At 44.2% G+C, this 20,032-nt stretch overlaps 2 protein-coding genes across 10 annotated transcripts in view; one reads left to right on the plus strand and one right to left on the minus strand.

The window, feature by feature from the left end:
* LRRC2 (leucine rich repeat containing 2) overlaps positions 1 to 1,945 on the plus strand; it is a 48,390-nt gene extending 46,445 nt beyond the window's left edge. For all 9 annotated transcript variants that reach the window (XM_044253720.1, XM_044253724.1, XM_044253723.1 and 6 more), the window contains one exon: positions 629 to 1,945. In XM_044253720.1, the coding sequence (XP_044109655.1) occupies positions 629 to 678 (50 nt within the window). In that variant the 3' untranslated portion in view covers positions 679 to 1,945. The remainder of the gene's footprint in view (positions 1 to 628) is intronic.
* A 3,411-nt stretch (positions 1,946 to 5,356) lies between these two features.
* On the minus strand, positions 5,357 to 10,721 carry RTP3 (receptor transporter protein 3). Its single transcript, XM_044255291.1, has 2 exons — positions 10,021 to 10,721; positions 5,357 to 7,379 (listed from the first exon to the last, which is right to left on the minus strand). The coding sequence occupies exons 1-2, from the start codon at positions 10,173 to 10,175 to the stop codon at positions 6,047 to 6,049; spliced, it is 1,488 nt and encodes a 495-aa protein (XP_044111226.1). The 5' UTR covers positions 10,176 to 10,721; the 3' UTR covers positions 5,357 to 6,046.
* Positions 10,722 to 20,032: the final 9,311 nt, after the last annotated feature.

A 20,032-nucleotide genomic window follows, 5' to 3' on the forward strand; every position in this document is an offset into this window, starting at 1 on the left:
TGTCAGTTTGTTGGAAAGATTGCAAAAGAATGAGGGTTAATAATTCTATCTAAATATTTCTTCTTCTTTTTTTTTTTTTTTAAAGATTTTATTTATTTGACAGACAGAGATCACAAGTAGACAGAGAGGCAGGCAGAGAGAGAGAGGCGGGGAAGCAGGCTCCCTACCGAGCAGAGAGCCTGATGCTGGGCTCGATTTCCGGACCCCGGGATCATGACCTGAGCTGAAGGCAGAGGCTTCAACCCACTAAGCCACCCAGCCACCCCCCCCCCCTTTTTTAAGATTTTATTTATTTACTTGATTGAGAGAGTGGGATAGCACAAGCAGGGGAACCAGTAGAGCTAGAGGGAGAAGCAGGTTCCCCGCTGAGCAGTGAGCCGGATTCAGGGCTTGATCCCTGGACCCCGAGACCATGATCTGATGAACCCAGGTGCCCCAGATCTAAATATTTCTAAAGCATGACTAAACATTTGTGAAAGCTGACTTAATGGTGATAGATAAATCCATTCACGTCCATACTTTAACCTGGGAAGGATAGTAATTTGTTGGTTAACATGAGCAATGGTTTGTAGCTATACTTTGTGGTAAAATGGGGAATGGTTGAGTATCTTTGTTTCTTTTGTTACAGAATCTGTTCCCAGCTATACCACCAAAGTATCTTTTAGCCTTCAGCTTTGATACCATCCATCAGAAGACTGCAGAATCTCCCTGTGCTGCCGAGCTATAAATCTTGGTGTCTGGAATAATGGTTTGCGCTTCAGGACAAAGTCTAGAAACCACAGTCCTAGTTAGGAAAAATGATTTTCAGATTTCACATTTGTGAATACTTCTCTCAGTGGACTGGAGAATTGATAAATGGGTTTATATATAAAGGTTCATTTACATATACTTTTTTCCCCCAAATAATGCACCTTTAATATTTTAGAAAATGTGTTATTTTTTTAAATTAAAACCTAGAGACCAAAATCTGAAGTTGATTGCACTGTTTTTAGGAATCCAGGGATAAAGGGGTTGTAAAAAGAGCATTTATATGGGACTAGCCAAATGAGATTTTATTTTGAAAGAGTTTTAATGAATTATTTCTTTTACTGAGAAAAGCTTCCCTTGGGTTAATACAAACTGCTATTTTCATATGTTTTAATTGTATTTTCTAAGTGTAGGGTCTTAGGAAACACTTTAAGTATAATTTGGGCATTGAAGGTAGAAAGAAGGACTGGATTGTCTGCTCTTGTATTGGGCACAGGACACTCAGATGGTGCACTGGTGGTCCTCACAGAGGCATTGTGGTCCTGGCTGGTCCTGGGAAGACTTACATGATCTACATGGATGGTCTTCTTATCCTGAGTGGGTACTTCATGGGTCTCAGGACGCACCTTAGAACAGGGAGCAGAGACAGCACCCTCAGGAACCCCTCCTCCAAGGTGGCTGTGGAAGGTAGCAGGGATGACTAGTCTGTACCAGTGAGGACGCCCTAGCAAAGCTTCCTGACAGGTGCCACAGGAGGCTCTGCCCAGGCCATCATGCTGCAGCCCACAGGGAGCTCATGAGACTATTTTTTGTTGGCAGAGATAGGGCTTTGGACTCCTACGTCATATCATCTGATTTGGAGAGAAATTGTACAAATATTTATTTTTATACCACTGTTTTAGGCTAGAGGAAACAGGACTGTAAGTAGAAGATAAGTCTTAACAAACAGCTTCTGTGATTAAGAAAGAAAAAGTGCATATATTCACATTTATTCCTATATGAATTGACTCCCACATGGTCTAATTCAGTGCCATCCAGTAGAATGTTCTGCAGTGATGAAAATGTTCTGTATCTGCACTGTCCAAATGTAGTGACCATCAGACACACAGGCTTTTTGACTAACTGGATAATGACTGATATAACTGAAGAACTTTTAATTAATTAAGGTGGTTTTTTTTTTTTAGATTTTATTTATTTATTTGACAGACAGAGATCACAAGAGAGGCAGGCAGAGAGAGAGAGAGGAAGGGAAGCAGGCTCCCTGGTGAGCGGAGAGCCCGATGCGGGGCTCGATCTCAGGACCCCGGGATCATGACCTGAGCCGAAGGCAGAGGCTTTAACCCACTGAGCCACCCAGGTGCCCCTAATTAAGGATTTTTAATTAAATTTAAATTTGGATTGCCACAGGGGGGTGCCATATTGGACACATAAGTCCAGACAGTTGGGTTTTGGGGGAAGAAACGAAGGGTGTTTTTTTTTTCTTTTTTCTGAACAACAATCTGCCCCAAAGGGGCCACTGTTGACACCCTTCATATTTTGTCTTGGTAGATTTAATCATAATTCCCAGTGTTTTGTCCTCAGCAGATGCAAACCAAGCAGAGCATTCTAAAACCATATGGTAGTGCTTCAGCAGAGGATTGCCTCAAGTTATAAACAAACTCTGAGAAGTAGGTTAAGAGATGAAAAGAGTGGGAAGATGAGAAATCACTTCAACTGAACCTCAAACACTTGTATTCTTTCAAGTCTTCAAAAATGGCATTGAAATTTATTAGTTGTATTACTTAAATGATTTTGAAATTTCATTTCATGCCAATGTATACATTATATTTAGCCAAATGGAAAATGAATCTTAAAAAGGGGCAAATGGGACTTTCACATAAGTTGTCCATGACCTATGTAAAATTTATTTTAATGAAACCAGTCTTTTATGCAAAAACTCTGTATTGGTGCTACATTTCCTTCCTAATCAAAGGAAAAAGTATTGCACCGATACATAATTATTTCATGTCATATAATATCCCATACCAATATATTATTTGAATATAATATGTGTAGAGTTAATGTTTAATTTATTCATGTATGTGTAAAAATGCAGCAAGATTATAAGGCATCCTAGTGGCAATATCATAGATATTTGAAAATTTTACGTGGTACATAGGGACTGATTCATAATTTGGGAAAGGAATTTCTATAGTGGGATATATGTATGAGCATTAAAGCAATATGAATAAAAGAATAAAATGTAATTCCTAGGAGAAAAAGGTTCTGGTTCCAAAAGCTTATTATTACACCCATTTTTCAGACGTCTGATATTGAGGGGCAGAGACACTTAGGTGAAATCATCGAGTAGTGCATTTTAATCACCAGCAAGAACCACACCACATTTCTTGACTGGAGGTTTCTAGAATGACCAAGAAGTGCGCTTGCCAAACACCAGTTTAGAGTAACTTTTTTTTTTTTTTAAGATTTTATTTATTTATTTGACAGAGAGAGAGACCACAAGTAGGCAGAGGCAGGCAGAGAGAGGAGGAAGCAGGCTCCCCGCCAAGCAGAGAGCCTGATGTGGGGCTCGATCCCAGGACCCCAGGATCATGACCGGAGCTGAAGGCAGAGGGTTAACCCACTGAGCCACCCAGGTGCCCCAAGTTTAGAGTAACTTAATGATAATGGCTAACAGTAAGCTGCAGAAATCAGTTCCTGTCTTTTCCTTCTTTGCCTCCCTTCCTTCCTGCCTCAGTGCATCTCTTGAATCTCTCACTACTCCTGAATGGGAAGGAAACATGCTCAGAGATGCTGTGTTGTGGCGGGTGTAGGTTTACATAATTCCCATTTCCTGAGTCCTGATTCATAGGGACAGCACGCTGCCTAGCCTTTCCCACCCTCCTTGTCGGTAGCAGTATGTGTTACCAGAGTAACTTTTGATCATGTAATAACACTTCTTGGAATTTTAAAGAACTTTCCATTTCTTTCCTAAAATTAAAGTTCTTGGCACTAGTCTTCAGTGAGTTCACAGATCGTTCAACACCTGCTTCCCTTCATGTCCTAATGATCTAAATTTTCTTCTCTAGTTTGTTTTCCTTATTGATACACTCCAAATCGTTCCACCCATCCCAGCCTATCTTTGAATTCCACAGAGTCTTTCTGGGGATATTGGCAGATGTTTTGCATCTTCCTCTATCTGCTGTGTCTTTATTGTGTAAACGTGCATACATGCACGCACATTCCAGTCTCTTCTTTAAGCTTATCAGCCCTGGGACTCAGGGAGCTGGGATAGCAAGGCCAGCTCTTTTACTAACACACCACATAATCTTGGGAAAATCACTTCGCCTTTTACCCACCTGTAAAATATAGAGTAGCAGAAGACGATTTTTTTTTTAAGATTTTATTTATTTACTTGACAGACATCACAAGTAGGTAGAGAGGCAGGCAGAGAGAGAGGAGGAAGCAGGCTCCCCGCTGAGCAGAGAGCCCGATGCGGGGCTCGATCCCAGGACCCTGAGATCATGACCTGAGTCCAAAGCAGAGGCTATAACCCACTGAGCCACCCAGGTGCCCCCAGAAGACGATTTTTAAGGCTGATCCCATCTTTAACATTTTATGACTTGCCTTCCACTAAGAACCCCTTTTTATATTAACTACTCAGCATTTCCTCCCTACCTCACTGGTCACTCAGCTTCCAGCTCCGTATGGGCGCTGGACATGCTTGTTCCTTAGGCATGTGTTTGTAACTGTCTTGTCTACTATTACATGTTAAGCTTCTGGAGTTTGCTAAATAGGTAGACTGTGCCCAAATATTTCAAAATGAATAGTGAGTTTGTGAAGAACTGACCCACACATTTCTGTTGTGTTCCCGATACTTCCATCTATGCTGAGATGCACAAATATTATTTTTGATATTGCCTCGAAAGAGGTATCATGCATCATAGAAAATTGCATTTTCTAGAAATCTAAATCGAAGATACAGTGAGATATCACCTCATCCTTAGGTGTAGCTATTATTAAAAATCAAAACCAAAACCAAAACAAAATAAATCCCAGAAAATAATTATTGGTGAGGATATGGAGAAATTGGAACCCTTGTCCCTGTTGGTGGGAATGTAAGATGATGCAATTGCTATGGAAAATAGCATGGCAGTTCCTCTGAAAATTTAAAGTAGAATCAACAATTCCAGGTCTGAGTATTTTGAAAGGAGGGTCTCAAAGAGCTTTTGACACCCATGTTCCTAGCACTGCTCGTCACAATGGCCAAGAGCTGGAAGCCTCCCAGATGTCTACAGGTGGGTAGACAAAATGTGATATATATATATATATATATATATATATATATATATATATATATGAATGTTATTCAGCCTTCAAAAGGAAGGAAATCCCGTCACATGCTAAAACATGAATGAAACTTGAGGACATTATGCTAAGTCATATAAACTAGTGACAAGAAGACAAATATTGTATGAGTCCACCTCTATGAGGTCCTCAGGGTAGACCTATTCATAGAGAAAGAAGAGTGGGCATTAGTAGGGACAAGGGGGAGGGAAAAATGTGAGCTGTTTAATGAGGATAAAGTTTCAATTCTGAAAATGAAAAAGTCAGTGAAAAGTCAGTGAGATGACTTTCCAGATGGTGTATGTTTATTTAGTTACACATTGTGTCACAATCCCATTCTACTAGTACAGTAACGCTTGTTATAAACCATGCAACAAAGAATAGTAAAGTCCAAAGAAACGAACCAGAGTTTGAAGGCTGTCTCCCCCATGTGGGTCCTGCCCCAGCCCTGAACTGCGTGGACCCTGCTGCGGAGAACACTGTTTTGAGACCCAGGCTTTCAGCCCAGGGAAAACGCTGCAAGTGCCTCCACCTGCTGACCTCCCCGGGTCTGTGCAAGCTTTTCTGGGGAGAGAGGGTCCACAGGTCTCATGAAATTTCCAAATGGTTCCGTGAGCCATAAAGGCTTTGGTCTCAGTTCTCCAGAGAATGAGCAGAATTTCAGCATCCCTTAGGCACGATAGAATTGAATTGAAATTAACATTAACCCTTAAAAAAAAATCACATGAAATCAACCATTTAAAATGAACAATTCAATGGTGTTTACTGCATTCACTGTGTTGTACAACGACCCCCTCTGTCTCGTGCCAAACATTTTCATCACCACACACCTTCTCTCCCCCAAAAGCCCCATAAAGATTAATCCCTTTCTGCACAGCCCCTGGCAGTCACCACGCTACTTCCTGTCTCTGGATTTACCTTTTCTGGATATTTCCTATCCGTGGGATCATACTGCATGACTTTGAACTTGGCATCATGTGGAGGTCCACTGAATGCTCTCTACGACAATCACCACGACAATAATCAGAATGAAAAAACAGCAGCAAACATTCAGGTTCTTGCGCCTGGGATTCGGGGCTGTGTGGGGATAGAACACCTCGCTACGGGTACTGACGTGGATTCTCGTCTCCACATCGTGTTGGGTGTTTGCTCTCGGGCTCCAGTGGGTGGGGAGGATTGCAGCCTCCCTGGACCCAGGATGCCAAGATTGGGGTAAAGCCTTCCCTTTGTTTGCTATGGCGTTCCACTTCTCTATGTCCACTGTGGAGTTCCCCCTCACTGTGTCGGTGGTGATGTTCCCCCTCACTGTGTCGGTGGTGATGTTCCCCCTCACTGTGTCGGTGGTGATGTTCCTCTTCACTGCGTCCACGGTGATGTTCCCCCTCACTGTGTCCGCGGTGATGTTCCTCTTCACTGTGTACGCGGGGATATTCCCCCTCACTGTGTCGGCGGTGATGTTCCTTTTCACCGTGTCCGCGGTGATGTTCCTCTTCACTGTGTCCGCGGGGATATTCCCCCTCACTGTGTCGGCGGTGTTGTTCCTTTTCACTGTGTCCGCGGTGATGTTCCTCTTCACTGTGTCCGCGGGGATATTCCCCCTCACTGTGTCCGCAGTGATGTTCCTTTTCACTGTGTCCGCGGTGCTGTTCCTCTTCACTGCGTCCGCGGTGCTGTTCCTCTTCACTGCATCTGCAGTGATATTCCCCCTCACTGCATCCGTGGTGATGTTCCTCTTCACTGTGTCCACGGGGATATTCCCCCTCACTGTGTCCGCGGTGATGTTCCTTTTCACTGCGTCCATGGTGATGTTCCTCTTCACTGCATCCGCGGTGATGTTCCCCTTCACTGTGTCCACTGTGGTGTCACTTCTACTGGGAAAGGGCATGGGAATGGTGGTCTCAAGAGGAGGTGAGCTTATGGCAGGGAGTGATGGGGACACTGGTGACTGCACGGCCTCACTGAAGCCACTCTGGGCACAGAAGCCCTGCAGACATGCCTCGCAGTTGTTACTGTCATGCGGCCCTTCAAGAGTGATTTCCCTAATGGTAGGGATCTCCTCCATCGGCTTAAATCCTTCTCTGTAGCATTTCTTCAGAATTCGGAATACCAGGTTGTTCAGGATCCTGGAGATGTTCTCTTTTGTGAACTCAGGAACCTCAAATGGAGACTGATGGCACTTCTGACATCTCTGGGCAAAGACCCTCATCTTCACGTTGCCCCTGGGTTTCCCCCCAGTCTTGTGCATGTGGAAAACAACCTGAACTTGAGAAGAGGCCCAACTGCGAGAGCACAAGGAACACTGGAACCTGTAGGGACAGGAGACAAGACCCTCAGCTTGGCCCAGGATGGCCGAGCTGTGGGCTGGGTCAGAGGGAGGAAGGGGCGCCCAACAATAGAGACATGACTCGTCTGGGGTTGAGGTTGGTGGGGAAGATGTTAGCGAGCCCCTCGTTCCTATCTCCACTGTGCCACCAACATGCCCTGGGATCCACAGGTGTCTGTCATGAAAATAGCAGACCACAAGCTCTTGGTGCTGGAAGGGGCCTTCTAAATCTGACACGATGGGGCTAGAGAGGAGGTGCATGCTGGAACCCATCATGTGCAGAGACTTGGTGGGTGTAAGAAGCAGGACCAGACCTCTGGGCTCCTGAACCCAAACCAAGGCTGCTTCAAATGTGGACTGAAGTGGGTCAGAGGCTATGGGTGCAACAGTAGCTATTAAACTAGCCCCCAATAGCTCTGAACTGAAACCCACAGATGGCACAAGTGGGTGGTGGTAGGTGCTACTGTCTGAAAGTTGGTGTCTCCCCACAAATCCACAGGTCGGAACCCGAAGCCCCAAAGGTGATGATGTTAGAAGGCCTTTGGGAGGTGATTAGGTCATGAGGGTGGAGCCCATGTGGATGTGATTAGTGCCCGTATCACACAGACCCCATAGAGCTCCCCAGTTCCTGCCACCATGTGAGGATACAGAAGTCCGTCCACAAACCGGAAGAGGACTCTCACCAGACCAGACGGCACCCTGATCTTGGACTTCCAGCCTCTTGAACAGTGAGCAATACATTTCTGCTGTGTCTGTTGTGTTTAGTCTGGTGTTTATCTTATTTTAATTTACTTTACTTTATGTTTTATAACATTCCCCCCCCCCCCAAAACAGACTAGGACAGTATGTCGTAGACCCACAGATCAAGGAGGGTCTACTGTCTGGAGGAAAAGCATTGCTTTGCCCTGTTGCCCAGGGGCCTCCAATCTGTCAGTATGATAGGGAGATCACAGTGTCCAGCTCTCTCTCTTCTTGTTCCCCCTCCTACCCAGTTCATTGCTCAAGGTAGCCTGGAAAACCTCATATTCTGTGTGCACCAGGCCTCACACCTTCCCTTCTCTGCAGGGAAGAGGGCGATTTCCTGAGCTCAGATATTTGGACAAATACAGGATAGACGGAGAGAGGGGAAGAAGGCACACAAGGACATGGCTGCACCGAGGACAGGAATCATGGGAGAGGCAGAAATTGCAGAATGGCAGGGACAATTCCTGCTCACTAAATTATCCACGCACTCCCGTCTGCTTCCCAATCCCCTCACAGTTAGGGTGGGCAATATGACTGGTTGCTCAATGGGATGCGGGCCATGACATGTGCTACTTCCAAATCTGGCAAATCTGGAAGCTCTTGAAAAACCCTCCAACTCCTCTTCCTCACCTGGGGACAGTGTGTTAGGTCAAAAACACTGATATATCAAGGTCTCTCTGTTCTAGCAGCCAAGCCTCACCTATCATGGGAGAGTGAATTGGAGGGAGCTGGGAAGAATGAGCCAGTCAAGATTTCCTTCTTGTGTCTTGATTCCAGCCACACCTCACAGAGTGAGCATGGCCATGAAATGAAGGGAAGAGGACAAGAGGCTCTGACCACCATGAGACAGATGACATTGTTGGGGCTATTCAGAGTTGGTTGTGCACAGGGGGCCTCTGCTCTCCTGAGCTGCTGTCCCCAACCCTCCGTCTCTGGGTCTTATTGCTCTGTTCATGTGCCAGCTCAGAGTTCAAGGTTCTCCAAAAAAAGCAGGGTGGGGGGTGGGGGCGGGGCTGAGATTTTGCTTGGATGTTCCTGGTGCCAGCTCCTGGCCTGGGAAAGCTGTGGGCCACAAGGAGAGGAGAGCTCTGCTTCCTCTGCCCAGACCCTCCCCCAGAGAGGAGGGCAATGGGCAGACACCAAGTCTCAGGCCCTTACCCTCTTTGCAGGGGCAGCCCCACCCCCTGACCCTTGGAACTCTGCTTCCTCACCTAGGGAAAACAGGGTAAGGCTTTGAATGAGTTCCAAGCATCTTGGATTATTTTTTTGTTTGTTTGTTTTAGGATTTTATTTATTCATTTCAGAGAGAGAGAGAGAGTGCACAAGCCAAGGGAGAGGGAGAAGCAGGTTCCCACTGAGCAGGGAGCCTGATGCAGGGCTGGATCCCAGGACTCTGGGATCAGGACCTGAGGCGAAGGCAGACGCCTAACTAATGGCTGAGCCACCCAGGCGCCCCCAAGAGTCTTGGTTTAAAAGGATTCATCAGCCCAGAGAAGAGGGGGCAAGGTTTCTGCATATTGCTCAGCTACGCTAACCTCTGCCCTCTCCTGGAAGGGCCTCCTCAGTCTGCGGGGCCTCTCCCTCCTGGGCTCCATAGACAGCCCCAGGTCCCCAGGAGACAGGGAGCACAGGTGGGGAACTTTGCCCACCCAGCTGTCCTGCAGCTCCTCCCTCCACCCCGATGCAGCCAACACTGGTGCCCAGTCCTGCTACTGTTTGGGATTCGCTGAAATAAAGCTAAAACTTCTGGATGATAGGCACCGTATTTCCTGTAGTCTTCAATGTGCAAGCACGGGATAGAACAAGAAAAGGAGCAAGGATACACGGTAATGAAAAAATAAGAATTTTCTGGAATATGTACCATCCCATTCCCCACTCACCTGGCAAAGGCCCACTGCTGGTACTGTGACCACCCCGGCTCCAGGCTGTTGGGAAGAAGGTCTTTGTCTTCTGTCAGGGTCCATTTGTGCCATGGCTTCACTTCCTGGATTAATTCCTGGAACACTTGCTTCCATAGCTCCATGTCCTGATTCATGGTACACTGTGTGGACAGCTGTACCTCAGGATCTCTGGGAGGCTCTGACAGGTCTGCAGCAGGACATGAGGTCTCCTACTTTAAAGAACAAGGGCTGGGACCCGCCTTTGTGTACATGACCTGGGCCAGTGGACCAGGTCTTTGCCTCAAAGACAAAGGTCAGTTGAATCCGGCTTCCAGTTCAGTGGACTAGCGAGCGCTAGCCTCCTCCACGGGGAATTTCCGAAGACACGGAATGCATGGTTTCATCCAATAAAATATGACCAAGGGAAAGCTCCGGACTCTGGATCGGATCAGCAGATAACTTGCCTGTAACCCGGAATACATTGTTTACCTCAGAAGCCTCTGGAAATGATGGAGAGATGCAACTGCCCCTCAGAACAATGTATTCCTTAAATTAGAACCCCCGGAGGATTTTACTAGTTACCAAGCACATTTAGATACGGCCTTAAGAAAAACACATACTGGCATCAGGTATTTGGGGGAAAGGACGATAGAGGGCCATGAAGTTGGGCAGCTGGGGATGCCCAGCTCGCTCAGGGCAGAATGCCGCCTGCTTCCTGGAAGCCGAGCAGCTGGGAACCGCCCGGCCTGCTCAGGGCGGAAAGGAACACCCCCTGCTTCCCTTTTCCATTGTCGCTCCTTCCTCCTCCCCAAAGCGCCTGTTGTTACTTAGAGGAGCCCTTTGAACGTGCTTGGTTAACTATAAACTTTACCCTTCTTCTTGTTTGTCCACAAGACAGGTGACTGATGTTTGACCTTCATCGGCTCTTCTGTGGGTTATTGTTTCGATCTAATAAAAGTGAGACGGAGGAGTTGCTCGGGGGCTTCGGTCTTGTCAACTGTTGTGCCCTACGCTCTCTCTTGCCGCTGACTTGTTTGTGCCTAATTCTTCTTCCGTTCGCCAACTGGAAGCGTCAGAGAGAGGTTGCAGGAGCTCTTTCTGTTTTAACACTTGGAAGTCCTTATCCCCTGGGCTCCCAGTGCCCGAACCTGGGGAGCCTGGGAAGGAGAGCTGCAAAGAAGGGCATGGCCGCGACGGGCCCTCACTGCTCCCCAAGTCCCTGTTCTGGGCCTTCTGCTTCCTGTTTCTGCTGGTCTCTGTACAACTGGATCTCACAGCTCCCAAGCTGTCCCGGCTTTTAACCCAGAGGCCATTCTCCTCCCCACAGGGTTAGGGACACTTGCTATCGCTCTTTCTGAACACTGCCTGGGCCCTGGCTCTGCCGCTGGGAAGGGGCCGCGTCGGAAAACTTGGGACAGGCGCAGATGAGCTTGGACAAGACAAACAAGCCTTCTCGTTTCAGTTCCTGTGCTGAAAACAAGTGTCTTCTTCATGACCTATTTGTGCCACGTTTGTCAGGTTTTCGTGGTTTTTGTTGGTGATCTCTTTGTTTCAAGTGGCCCCAAAGCCTAGTGTTCGGTCTAGTGTGCCTAATGGTGAGGAGGGTGGGATGTACCTTCCGGAGAGAGCGTGCGCTCGGTAAGCTTCATTCAGGCACGAGTTCTAGTGTTGCTCCCTGCAAGTTCATACACGAACATTACTTACTACATAAGGTGTCTTTAAACAATGCCAGGTCATGGATTGCTGCCCATTTGCGGCCCAAAATGTTGTTGCTAGAGGCTGGCAGGAACTAAGTCTGCATTCCCCTGGGGAGTCACGGTTCAGTGTTTGTTATTTTAGTGTTCTTGGCAATTTTATGGGATTTACTGCCAAAAAAAAAAAAAAAGAGCTGGGGGGCTGTGTTTTCCTTTGTCTACTCAGTGGTTTGTCTTTGTTCCCCATCCTTCCGTGGGGAGAGCTGGCTTGGTGAAACTAAACCATTTTTGAGCCCTGCCCTCATCCATTATCCAGTTTTTGTCCAGAAAGTTGCTAATGACTAGTGCCGTTAGCTCTAGTATAAGACCCTGCCAAATCTGCAGGCCATCTGTTAGCCCTGTCTTGTCTGTGGCCCAGAGATAGGAGTGTCATTCTTTTCCCAGCCAGGCTTCTGCACTGGTGGTTACAACTGATCGAATGCACTGGGAACTATAAATCCAGCCATTTCAGACTGTAATTTCTTTTTTCTCTAATATACCCAGTTGCCTGGACCCTGGGGAGTGGTGGATAGATTCTAGGTAATCAAGTCCACTCCATCTTCAGCTCAGTGCTTTCCGAGTCCTGTGCCAAAAGCAGTCTGGCCCCTTCCCCTTCTGGAAGTCCCTTTTCATCCCTTTCCCCTGAGGTGCTCGTGGGTCTCTCCCAGCAGCAAGACCTAGTCTAGAGAATGAAGCTGATCTAGAGAACAAAGAGGTCCCTGGGCTCAGTCCTGTGATGCTCCATCGTGTAGAGATTGGGAAGAGGAGGGTGATCCAAGAAATGAGATGTCAAGTTTCTGCAGTTTCTGTATCAGTCCCACAGGAAGTCATCTGTGTGACATCACAAGGTGCTGACAGACCCCCTATTAGTCTCAGTTCTTGTGTTCCAGACACTAGGGTTATGGTGGCCAATAAAACAAAGGCTACCCTCACAGAGCTTGTGTTTTATTCAGATGGGGAGAAAGACAATGACCCAGTGAACAAGCAAATGTTCAATGGCATGTCGGGTAGCCATGAGCGCTGTGGAGGAAAACAGCATGGCGAGGGTCTGGAAGGAGGAATGGCATGGGCGCACGGGCAGGGTGGCAGTAGGGACAGCGGCTCTAAGTGGGCGGTTATAGAAGGCTGCCCTGTGAGATGACATGTGAACCAAGATCTGTCTGAAGTGAAGGACTGGGCCAAGCATATACATGGGGAGAGGAATAGTCAGATCAGATAGGACAGCCTGTGTGAAAGCCCAGAGGTGGAAGTGGGCCTGGTGTGTCCCTGGAGGAGGAGGGAAACCAGGGTGGCCAGAATTTAGTGAGCGGAAAAGGAGTACATGAGATTGGAGATGCAGCTGCGGGCTGCAGGGCCTTGTGGGGTTTTATTCCAAGTGTGATGGGAAACCAGTGAAGAGTTTGGGTACGAGAGTGAGAGGTCTGATTTCACGTTGTGATCTCGGCTGTCTGATCTGTCCGCTCAAGCTCTTTGCTGTCTCGGCATTGAGGTAGGAAAGGAATGGCTGTGCTTAGTGGGTCAAGGACGATGCAGGGAAATCACCTAGAGTCTTAGCTTTAAGAGCATTTAGGTCAAAATAAGACTCTTCTCTTTCAAATTTGACTACACTCGAACCTCTGAGATCTTATTCCCCAAAGAAATTGCTAAGTCAAGTTTAATTAAAATGACTTCCACTATTTTTCTTTGATTTTGCACTGTCCTTGTGGGGACTGCAAGAGCAAAAACCAAACCAGACCAGACCAAAACTCCATAAACCAATTTAGTTCCTCCAGAGACTGATAAAACCCCCATCAGTCTCCTCATCACCAATTCCTAAGGACAGCCTATACCACCCTTGGGACTTGGGCAAATTCTGTTTGAACCATTGGTTTTATTATTCAACAGAGAATTCTTTATTTCAACCCAACAGATGACTTGCCCTCTATATGATACGTTTCCGTTACTGGCTATCTGTTCAGGGACGGAACTTCACCCCGGAGTTCAAGTTCATTGCCTGGCCTAGGGCTTATGTAATGAACAGTCCAGAATCAGCGTGAGACCCTGTGACTTTAGAAGCCTGGGCCGGGCTCTAAAGATTTAGAAGTCTCTTCCGGGGCGCAGCACGTGGGGCAGCTCAGGTGGAGGCCCCTAACTTCTGGATGGGAAGGTGTACAAGCTGGCGTGGTGTCCAGAGGTGCTTGAGGCCATGAGGTTGGAGACCCCCCGCCCCTCCCCAGGGTGAGCAGTGATCCTCACTGCGCAGACTCTGTCCTCTCGTGCCGCATCTTTTGAGTTCCAAATTTGTTTTTTAAAAACAAATTTGTTGCTAATGATGAAAAAAGGGTTAAATATAGTTATTTTTTAAAAAAAATATACATTGTTAGTAAACTGTTTTACATTGGTGCTCTGCCACACCTCCCCCCAGGCACCCACAAAGGGGTGTTATAGGAAGGCTGGTGCACAGAGGGCGCCCTAAGTGGAGTAAGGAGCCGCAAGGTATCCGGGTAGCTGGCATCTGGCCTCGGCGATCCCAAGTGGGGTTGCCCCATGATATAGTTTCACTTGGATTTGCATTTCAGTTAAATTCCAATTTCAGTAACAACGAAAAATAAATATAATTAGAGAATTTTACAGTACAATTAGTATCTTATACTAGGAGTCGATTCATGCTCATCTGAAACTCGAATTTAAATCGGGGTTCCTGGTGCTGGCTCTGGGCTGCTAAATGTGACTGCTTTCGTGGGGGACAGCAGGTGCGGTCCGCGTCCCTCACTGTCACTCACTAGAGAGCTCCGCCAGCCCCGGGAGGTGGGCGGGACGCCACAAGTCTCGCGAGAACGGGAGCCAGCTGGGGGCTGGCCGGAAGTGTGTTTGGGCGCGGCTGGGCGGGGCAGGAAATGTGCTACGGCGCGGGCTGGGCGGGGCCAAGGGGCAGAGAGGCGGAAGTGGTAGCGGCTCGGGGGAGTGATGCTCGGCTGCCAGGCCAAGGTCCCTCATTTCGAACCAAGTTAGACCAGTAAGAGTAGTAGGACCCTTCCATTGATTTGAAGTACACGCTGTTGAGATTAGATCCAGGAGCTATATAAAGGAACAAAACCCTCCCGCGTAATAGTTCAAGTTATTCAAGTTTGGGCTTGTGTCCTCTCTCCCCCCAGTATATAGTTCTACTTCATGGCGAAGGGAAAAAGAGAAGGCAGCGGTGGGTGACCTGCAGTCCCACTTGTTACAGGCCGAACTGAGTGACGCCCAGAATTTAGATACCTCCTTGATAGTAATTCCAGTCTCACTCCAAAAGGAGCATCTCCAGTTCCAGTAAATTGTCTTAAAGTAGAACAAACAAACATAAAAATTTTTTTCACAATTTTTAAAAATGAAAATGAGAACTATTAAGGCTAAATAAAGGGGATTTAACCATGTTCTTGGCTGACTGGGAAAGGAATAAAACACTGTAGAGAGAGCGAAAGGTATTTTACAGTGTTTGGTTAGGTAGGGAACCAGCGAAGTGGGAGATGAGCCAAGAGGTCACTGCCACACTCCCCAGTCCACTGTTACTGGTCCCAGAAAGCCAGTCCACTTTAATCTTGGATATATTTCGTTCATCCTATTCTAAATCTTTTTTGAAATTGCAGTCACTGTTGTCCTAAATACTGCTAAAATGTACCCCTTGTTCAGACCATATTTTAAGAAAATAGGTATGAGGGCATTCTTGATGCCATTCATATCTATCCTGGCTTCTAAGATTTTTTGGGGAAAAAAATCTGTTGTGCAATATACAGACAGAAGAATAAGACATATATACCAGGGTAATGAGTAATTATAAAGCAAATATTTGTGTAAATACCTCCAAGTTCAAAAAATAGAATATTGCTATTGTGAAAATGAATAAAGGAGATCTTACTCAAAATTGAGTTAGTAGTGGGGGTGGGGAGGGGCACCTGGCTCAGTTTGGTAGATGGGGGACTCTTGATCTTAGGGTCATGAGCTTGAGACCCACATTTACTTAAAAAAAAAAAAAAAAATTGAGTCCAGAAGCCATGAAGGGAAAGCGCTCATGCACGACCACTCTCACAGCCTACATAGTCCTGGAGGAAGAAAGAATAGAAGAAGGTATATTTCCTGATCCCTCCGAAAGAGCGAGCTGTGCTTGCCTGCAGCCAATGAGAGGCTACCACCTCTTCCAACCCTCCTTTTCCTCCAATGTACCAATCCCTCCCCAAATCCTTCTTTCTTCCTATAAATGGATATTCTCCTCCTTTGTTCTCTGGACTTGTCTCTTGGTCACCATAGTTTGCACGTCCTGAGTTGCGATTTTTTGCTATTCCTGTATAAACTCATCAGATAACCTTCATTGTTAAATTTTGAAGGTCCACACCATCATTCTAAGAGCCACCTGGGGCTCTCTAGAAGTGACCACTCTCCTTTAACTTTGGTGTAATAATTACCATGTGTGTGTGCAGCTCTATTTTAAAAAAATTTGTCTTTTAAAAATGTCACATAAACAGAATCAAACTAGATGTATTTTTTGTTTTGCTTCTTTTAGTTAAAGGAGGCCATTAGATGGAGATGGCTCTAAAGCTTTGGTAGCTTATGTAACCAAACTGAAACCTAGGTCAGAATCAATGCATCAGAACCTGAGAAAATGAAACTTAAGGACAGCCAATCATAGCCAACCAGACTTTCCCAAATAAGGCTACTGTGTAAGCTATAGCCAATGAAATAATTTCCTTGCTTGGCTTGTGAGTCTTCTCTAGGAAAAAATGTTCCCTAACTCCTGTGGGTGGAGCACACCTAGCTGCTACTTTTGGTCTGGAGCTGCCTGATTCCAATTGGTGTATGCTGAAGTTAATTCTTGAAAAATGTTACTGTGTCTCAGTTATGTTTTAATGCTTCTTTTACCCAATAGTATAGAAGTTTCACCCATGCTGTTTCACACTGCAGTAATTTATTGATTCTCAATCCCCTATATTCCAGTGAATGAAAACTACAATGTTTTTATCCACACTGCTGTTGTTGCCTTTGTGAGTTGTTTCCAGTTTTTGCTTATAATAATGAAACTATCCATATATTTAGCCACATTTTTTTTTTTTGTGCCTCTGTATGCCTTTTTGTTGGGTGTATAACTAAGAATGGAAATGTGTGGTCAGTATGCATATGTTAACCCTCAGTAGAATCCCCAGTTTGGGAAAGTTTATAAGTATTTCAGTTACTCCATTACTCATCAATGCTTGATATTGTCATAATTTTAAAATTTAAGTTTTCTAGTGACCATGTAAAAATATTTCCCAATGACTTAAATTTATGTTTTCCTGATTATTGTTGAAATAAGAGTATTTTTTCAAAATGTTGATCGACAATTTGATATTCTCATTTCTGAAGTACTTGGTCACGTCTTTTCCTCATTTTAAAATCTGAGTTGTTTATCTTTTTATATTGGTTTGTTGGAATTTTAAAAATATATTTTCTGTATTGATTCTTTTTCACTTACATGTGGGACAATTTTATGTTTCATCCTTCTACTTTGGAGAACTTTACAATGATAAATTTAAATAAAATAAATACATATTACCTAAAATAAATAAAATAAGAGAAATAGAGGAAATGAATAGCTTGTTAAAATTATGAAACATTATAATTAACATCTTAAAATATCTGTAATTATTAAAGAAAACTACAAAAACTGGATCTAAGTTGTGATCTAGTTTTGTTTTCTAGGTGAGTGCTATAAAACTTTCAAGGAAAAGATAATTCTAACCTTACACAATATTTTTACATGTATAGAAAAAGAAGTCATACTTGATAACTCATTTTATTAGTACATTATAACCTTGATTTAAAAAAACAACCAAGAAGACAAATTATTAGCCAATGCCATCTAAGAACTTAATATATATATTTAAAAAACCCACACAAAATAACAAAAAACACAGCAAAGGCAATCTAGCAATGTATTTTAAAATGTATCTCTACCAAGTTGAATTTATGGTAGGAACGCAAGAATGCCTTAATAGAAAGTTTTTATTGTAGCTCACTATATTAACATATAAGCTTCAAAATATATTAAAGAAAACAAACAAACAAACACAAATGGGGCACCTGGGTGACTTATTCGGTTAAGCATCTGCCTTCAGGGATGCCTGAATGGCTCAGTGGGTTAAAGCCTCTGCCTTCAGCTCAGGTCATGATTCCAGGGTCCTGGGATTGCAGGTCATAATTCCAGGGTCCTGTGATCGAGCCCTGCATCAGGCTCTCTGCTCAGCAGGGAGCCTGCTTCCCCCTCTCTCTTTCTTGGCCTGTATCTCTGCCTACTTGTGATCTCAGTCTGTCAAATAAATAAATAATATCTTTAAAAAAAAAAAAACAAAAAAAAAGCATCTGCCTTCAGCTTGGGTCATGATCCTGGATTCCTGGGATCGAGGCCCAGGTTAGCCATTCTGCTCAACCGGGAGCCTGCTTCTCCTATTCCTCCGCTGCCCGCTGTCCCCGCTTGTACTCTCTTACTCTCTCTCTCTCTCTCAAATAAATAAACAAAATCTTTTTTTAAAGATTTTGTTTATTTATTTGAGAGAGAGAGAGAGATCACAAATAGGCAAAGAGGCAGGCAGTGCGGGGGTGTGGGTTGTGGGAAGGGGGAAGCAGGCTCCCCACTGAGCAAAGCACCCATTGCAGGGGCTGGATCCCAGGACCCTGAGATCATGACCTGAGCCAAAGGTAGAGGCTTAACCCACTGAGCCACCCAGGTGCCCCAAATAAATAAAATCCTTAAAAAATTAAAACAAATCTAAAAACCCAGTAAAAAACAGTGTTTGGCAAAATCCAACATCCATGTAAGACAAAAAGAAAAAAAAATCTTAGCAAACTAGGACTAGAAGGGAATTACTTTGTTTGATGGAGTATCTAATAAAACCCTACAGCAAAATCATTCCACAAGGTGAAACAATAGACGTTTACCCTTAAAAATTCAGAAATGAAGGTGGTGGGTATTATAGAGGGCATGGATTGCATGGAGCACTGGGTGTGGTGAAAAAATAATGAATACTGTTTTTCTGAAAATAAATAAATTGAAAAAAATTAAAAAAATAAATAAAAATAAAATAAAAGTTAAACAAGTTGAAAAAAAAATTCAGAAATGAGACAAGTACATCACCATCATTTAACATGGGGACCTCTATTCAGTGTTGTAATACAACATTGTAATGCAACCCAATAAGTTGTTAACAAAATGGTTACAGGGATTGGGAAGGGAGAGAGAAAAACTGCAATTATTCACAGACAGTCTGACTGTTTACATAGGTAGGGAAAAAAAGTCCCTAAGGAATCTATAGATAAATGATGAGAATTATTAAGAGTTCAACAGGTTTCAACATATAGGATGCATAGACCAAAATCACATGCATTTCTATACACTAACAACAAACCATTAGAAAACAACAAAAGAAATTTTAAGTGACATTTCAAAAAGCAATAACAATAAAAATTAGGGAACTAGGAATAAATCTAACAAAAGATGTTAAAACATTTATGAAAAAATCCTAAAATTTTATAAAAGACATTTTAAAAAGACCCAAATACCCCTCACCCTAAAGAAGAACTATATCAAGTGCATAGGTCAGATGAATCTGTATAAAAATGTCAGTATTTTTCAAATTAATCTAAAAGCTCAGTGCAGTTTCAGTAAAAACTCCTACAGGACTTTTCATAGAACTTCACAAGTTCTGTGAACCTACCTAGAGATATAAGAGAAAGATAGCCCTAAAGATAATTAGGAAAAGGTAGAGCCATTAATCCACTTTTTCCAATAAATTCAAATCCCTGCCTTAATTTCCTGTAGATTAAGAACCTAATATGAAGAGCAAAATTTCCAAAACCTTTTCAAGTACATACTTAAACAAGACACACAATTTATACATTTAACAAAATGTACTATACATCTAACAAAACTTCCTTCCTTAGAAGACACTCTTAAAAATAGGGAAAAGCCACAAAATGGAAGAAGTCATTTTCAACACACCTGAACAAAACAGGAGTTAATCACTATATGAAGAACTTTCACAAATCAATGAGAAAAATATAAACAACTCAATAAAAAAGCAAGCAAAAGGTATGAATAGGCAATTTACAGAAGAGAAAGTATGAAAGATCAATGAACATTTGAAAAAATATTCAACCTCACCTGTAATCCAGAAATGATAATGAAAGTCAAAGCATCACACGCCAGCTGGATTTGCAAAACTGGAAACATTGATATACCAAGTGTTTATAAACACGTAGCCCATCAGGTATACATATACACTGCCAGTCTT

Source organism: Neovison vison, chromosome 6 (genome assembly GCF_020171115.1).
Source record: "Neovison vison isolate M4711 chromosome 6, ASM_NN_V1, whole genome shotgun sequence".
Taxonomy (NCBI): domain Eukaryota; kingdom Metazoa; phylum Chordata; class Mammalia; order Carnivora; family Mustelidae; genus Neogale; species Neogale vison.

Excerpts from the sequence above, each read along its gene's own strand:
- RTP3 (XM_044255291.1), bottom strand. The coding sequence starts at position 10,175 with ATGAATCAGGACATGGAGCTATGGAAGCAAGTGTTCCAGGAATTAATC. Across the intron at positions 7,380-10,020 it reads CAGCAGTGGGCCTTTGCCAG|GTTCCAGTGTTCCTTGTGCT; the intron begins GTGAGTGGGGAA and ends CTGTCCCTACAG.